This window comes from Cupressus sempervirens, chromosome 10 (genome assembly GCF_028749045.1).
Source record: "Cupressus sempervirens isolate cs-2001-9-10 chromosome 10, ASM2874904v1, whole genome shotgun sequence".
Taxonomy (NCBI): Eukaryota; Viridiplantae; Streptophyta; class Pinopsida; order Cupressales; family Cupressaceae; genus Cupressus; species Cupressus sempervirens.
In genome coordinates, this window is record NC_143127.1 from 920,095,144 (window position 1) to 920,101,189 (window position 6,046).

Sequence of the window (6,046 nt, forward strand, 5' to 3'; positions counted from 1 at the left end):
TTTATTTAATATTAATTGTTTAGTAATTTCTAAGAATTAATAAATGAAAATATTCAGTCATTCTGTCGGATTCATAGCCAATTTGACATAGATTAATAAATGCAGTAAAAAGTAAATATATGTCATCTTTACCAAAGAGACTTATCAAAATCTCTTTGGTTAGGGTTCACTGGACATAGGATATATATGGTATTGGGATTCTTAACTCAAAGGCCCACCACTATTCATATACCTCCTTTAACCTCTTTCTATGTGCACATTCATTCATCACACGGGAAATAGCTTTAAAAAATAATCAAACATGAATAGTTGGCTTAGGGTAATGATTGCAATTCTTTGTACCTATTTGGGATGAGGATTGAATTTCATTCATGGTGGTAATGATAAAAGATTATATTTTATAAAATAATTTTTTTAATATGTCATATAAAAATTATATAAATAATAATTATATATATTTAGAATCTTTTCGTAAGACATATTGATATTTGAAAAAATAATTTTAGAATGAATATGTGTAAAAGAAATGATTTAATAATTATATAAATAATAATTATATATATTTAGTTATATATAAACTATAAATATTTTTTAAATGTCTAGTAAACATTTATTTTATAAATTTTATATATTTAAGGGTTGTAACATTTTCTGTAGTTAAAAAACAGTTTTGAAGTAAATTTTTAAGAAGGAAGAATAAAAAGTTTTAATTTCAGCTTGTAAATAAAAGGACTAACTCATAATTTTAATATTTTAAAAATAGGGGCAGGGGCCCTAGCTCGGTTGGCTAAGTCTCCCCCGTCGTGTTTTTGTATTATCTAGTGATTAATTTTTTTATCAATCAATTATAATTTATAATTTTTCTTATTTTATAACAAATTTCATACTAGTATAATATAAATGCAAATATTTTAGGTTTTTAAATTATAAAATTTATTTTTTTACTAATGTGATTGGCTTAAATTAGCTTACCTCTTATATAAATTTTTTTGGGACAACAATTTAATTTACATTTGATATTTTTATGACCACTTTTATAGGCTCTAATTCTATTTTTCCAACTTCTAAATTTCAAAATATAATTATTTTTCACATTTTAATTCTTGCAGAATCTAAATTTTATAATCACATATAATTAAAAACTAAAATGAAGATTTCTAATACAAATAAATTTAAAATAAGTAAGTTATAATTGTTAAATTATTTATAATTAAAATTAAAATTATTTATTGTTATCATTATATAAAAATAAATAATTATAATTATGTAGTTTATTTATTACTTAAACTATATTTAATTAAAATTAATATTATCATTAAAAGAATTCATAATACTTTTAATATTATTATTTAATTTTTAAAATTTTAATATTAATTTTACAATAATTAGAAAAATATAATAATTTATTATCTCTACTTTAATTTTTATTCTATTTTAGTTTTAACTATAACTAAGAAGGCAAGTACTTAGCCACTAAGTGACACTTTTTGCAATACTATTGTATTTACTTAAGTAATGATTAATTCATTTATTTTAGTATTTTTAGTTTTAGTTCAAAGTGTTGAATTTTAATTGAACTTTTAATTTCTAAAGTGATTAAAATTGTTTTACTTAATAATCATCTATACCATGAATCTAAATTTAATGTAATTAAGTTATAATTGTAAAATTACATTTATACCATAGATTAGAAATTATTTTTACTTATAAAATTTTTCTAATATTTTAAAAAACATTTAAATATGTTTCATTTAATAGTATCACATTAAAATTATCATTAAAATTAATTCAATTTATTTTCTTATAATTATTAAATTTTAATCTTTATTTAATTAAATATCACAACTTATTTTAACACTTGTTTGAATTTTCATATTTAAAAAATGAAAGATAAAAATCAACTTTAACGATTGAATACTTATTAATCTTAAACTTAAACATAAATATTATGAAAAATATATAAATATAAAACTATTTAATACTTTTGAATCTTAAACATATACATTATGAAAAAAAAGTCAAATAGGTATAAATATAAAAAGGAAAATGAAAAAACTCAAAATTTCATGAAGGTGACGGAAGCCAAAGTAGGTAGGGGACGGTGGGACTCACCTTGTCGTATTTCTTCATTATTTTGGAGAAGGCCAACAAGTTGAGCGAACTGCAACACGCAGAGACGCAGATCAGAAAAAACAGTAACTGTGCACGTCATAGGTATATTATATCAAATACTGCATTTTTGTTACCTGTAACTTTTCACGAGGATCAGTTTCTCATAAAATTCAATGCACGCAATGCGAACCATTTCATTGCCTCTCCTGAGATCCCTTCTGCTCAGTGTGTGATTTTCTGGATTGTTGAGGATGTTTCGTATGGTAGATCGCGGGGTGTCTGGCGTAATTCTTATTTTCACATCTTTCATTATCTCAATCGGATGTGGTCTATTGTTGCTTCTCATCTTGTGCCGGGTCTGCCTCTCAGCTGGAGCCGCTAGTTTAGCTGGGGGAGGTTCGAACCCAAGACCGGTCATTTCAATTTCGTTATCTGCTTTTGCTTCTGCTCTGGCGTGCATGCTTTCAGTCTCGATAGTGCCGTTGGCGTTGAGCGAGACTTCATTTATCCCTTCCATACGAGAAGGCCCTGCATAGAGAGAAATGAATTAAAAGGGCGCAGATTATGTTCACAGACATATTTTGGCAATTTAAAATCCAAATGAGCTCAAAGAAACTTCATGTAAGGAATCGTAGGGCTGGAATAAAGGAAGTTAGCTTAAATAAAATTGTATATGGAAATCGTAGAAATTGATGAATTTAAGCTGCAAATTTAAAAAAATATTTGAAAGGCATATGCACAAGGATATTGACGCAATTTATATTCCAAAGTTAGCTCGAAGAAAACCTCATATCAGAAATCATGCGTCTCAAATAACGAAGTTAGCTTAAATAAAATTTTATACTGTAGAAATTTGTGAATTTGAGCTGAAATTCACGAATTTTTATAGTCAAAGAAATAATACAAGGTTGTTACGGCAATTTATGATCCAAAATTGTCTTAAATGAAACCTCATATGATCAGAAATCATGCAGCCGAAATATTTAAACTTTGTTTAAATAAATTTGAGTATATGAAAATTATAGAAATTGTTGATCTCAAGTTATAATTTATGATATTGAGGCAATTTATAATCCAGAGTTAGCCCAAATAAAACCTCATATCAGGAATAATGCGGCTGAGATATAGAGAAATTGTAACAATTAAGTTGTAATTCATGACATTTAGTAATCGAAAAAACAATTTTAAACGCATATTATTTTAAAGAATATTGAGGCAAATTATAAACACAAATAAAACTTCACATCAGGAATCAAGCGGCTGAAAAAGGCAAAGCTAGCCTAAGTAAATTTGCATCTGGAAATCGTAGAAACTGATGAATTCAAGCTGTAATTAATGAAATTCTGTAATAAAAATTGAAATTGATAGTCATTTTTTGTTCTTCCATTTTGAAGATTGATCGCAGAGCAGTTGAAGCAAGAGTTTTGCCAAGATTAGGTTCAATGAATTCTTAAAGATCAAACGATTTATTTTTTATAACGTTACTGTGCGGTGTTGTGAAGCTACTGTACTTCAATATTATTAACTGAATAAATCTAAGCTCAAAATGTAATTGATTAATTATAACTCTAAAACATTTAAATATTTGAGATCTTTACCGGAATATTTTCCAGGGTTTGGAGGCGTCTTTCCCTCGATATCAGTGGTCTTAAAAGATTGACCAGGTTTACTGCGCACAATGGCTCTGAAGGCGAGCAGAGATGACATTTGTTTATCCAGCTCAGACGCTTCCTTGACGAGCTCTTCAACTCTGCTACGATAAAATGAATTCACTTTGTTGAGCTCCTCGTCTAATCTTTTGAAGAAAACCACATCATATTCACCCCCTTCCTCCGCAGCCATTAAAAACATCGTTTCATACGAATCCTTTCCGTCCTGTTCCTTACTTTTCACCTGCCAATGAATAATCGAAATCTTTGAACAAGAAATTCAGGCTTTCCGAAATTAAAGATAGTGTACTGAAAACATCTTACCAGTATGATTTCTTCTTCTTCGTTAGGGGAACGAATATAGTCGCTTTCTCGTCTCATTAGACCGCTGAAGGCTCTGAAAGTGATGGCCTTTGCGATCCCTCGGTGTGGAGGATTGCTGGCTTTGAGAGAAGGTTTTGGCCTTTCTTTGTAGCGCATTATCTCTTTTAACACAGATTTGAGGGAGCTGTAATCCATGTAAGCCTCCTTCCATTCAGGCACCATTTGTGCCACAAACTCCTTTCCAAACTTCATCGAACAATAATGAAATCTTCCGAGCTTTCTTTTTCCGGTTTTCTTAGAAAACAAACTGAAAATGGAAGAGTGCACAAATTTCGTTTATGTATAAGAAAATCCATATTAGAGAAGACTGTTCAGCGCTTCAGATCTAGAAATTTGTTGCAGATTAAAGCCTATTATATGTCTATGACTATTTCAAAGCTTGAGCGACAGAGCACTTTCATACAATATTGAATTTCTATGAGAGTTTGACCTTTACATCCGTATTATAAATTGAAGATATTTGGTTGTTTCGAGATTCTTCTTTTCTTAAAGATTTAATGTCAGGATATTTTTTGGAAAGCCGTACTTAAAATTAAACAAATATTTCACACCATCTGCCGAATCTTTCTCGCTATTTTTTTTTTTATGTTTATTTATGAAAGGGTTAATTTTGAATAATAATTTGAGAAAGGAGAGAGCAAGACAAATTGTTTTAGTTTGATATTTGAACTTTTCAATAGGGTGGTAGAGACTTTACAATATTCTAGCAGTTAGGCAATTTAGATTTTTTTAAGGAAAGTTTGACAAGTTTATTTTTTATGTGTCTATGAGGTGTTATTTTAAAATCTTATTAAATGTTTTATTTAGTATTAAATTTATATCAAAGAAGGTTATTCTATTGATTATTTTGTAGATCTTTATCTCGTTTAAAAGTATGATATCTAGTTGGGTGAATATATTTCGATCTCTTATGAGTCAAAATTAGATATTACCGAATATTTAACCATAAGTTTTACCTAGTTCACATTGTAAAAGCTATGCACACCTACTCCTTTGATATGAGTTGCTCCTTTTAAGCTATTTAAACTATAGGATTTTTCTTACTACTCTCTAAAAAGTGAATATATATATTGAATTTATTCTTCCATATGTTTTGCCCTTTTTCTCTAGGATGGTGGTTATTTATTAAGTTTTATTCACTAGTAGAATTTGAAAAATAAATGATTACATAACTAAAACTTTTAGTGAGGTGTCTAAAAAAATCAAATTTCACTTTTTTTAATTTACAAATATAAATGAGTAATTTGATCAAGTACACTCATAAAAGATTTCCTACAACAATTGACTTCATATAGATTAAAACTTTTTCAAATATAATTAATGTAATATACATTTGATATTAGAACACCATAGCAAAAAGTGCAACCTATTGAAAAGTTTAAATTATAATTTTTTTTATAGAATAGTTATAATTTAAATTTTAATCATGCATAATGTATTATATTTTTCTACTATAAAACCATTATATATATATACAACAAGCATTCTACAATGGTAGATGTGAGCGTGTTAATGTAACTTTTATTCTTATAGGTTAAATTTGATAACCATCTACATGACAAAAATTTAAATCTTATTATAAATTATACAATATAATTTTTAAAATTATTTAATAAATACCACATAAAATATTTGTTTAAATTATAATATTTGGAGATATAAAGCATCCATTTTTTTAGAAATTAAAAAAAAAAAAGTTTTAAGTAAATAAATAAATAAATGGAGATAAAGGAAATATAAATAATTTTAGATGTAGTAAATTAAATTATAATTATTTTGTAGTGGATATCTATCGGCATTTTCTTAGATAGATTTATTTAAGATATCTATACTAGTCTAATTACAATTGTAATTTATTTTATATAATTATAATACAAAATTTGAGATGTTAACTAGTATAA

The 6,046-nt window shown here is 26.8% G+C and overlaps 1 protein-coding gene across 1 annotated transcript in view; it reads right to left on the reverse strand.

The window, feature by feature from the left end:
• Nucleotides 1-4,564, reverse strand: part of LOC149537012 (phosphate transporter PHO1 homolog 3-like) — a 256,191-nt gene extending 251,627 nt beyond the window's left edge. Inside the window, exons 1-4 of the mRNA XM_089806847.1 lie at nucleotides 4,086-4,564; nucleotides 3,711-4,005; nucleotides 2,247-2,640; nucleotides 2,113-2,161 (exon numbers count right to left, since the gene is read on the reverse strand). Of these exons, the coding sequence (XP_089662973.1) occupies nucleotides 2,113-2,161; nucleotides 2,247-2,640; nucleotides 3,711-4,005; nucleotides 4,086-4,337 (990 nt within the window). The 5' untranslated portion in view covers nucleotides 4,338-4,564. The remainder of the gene's footprint in view (nucleotides 1-2,112; nucleotides 2,162-2,246; nucleotides 2,641-3,710; nucleotides 4,006-4,085) is intronic.
• Nucleotides 4,565-6,046: the final 1,482 nt, after the last annotated feature.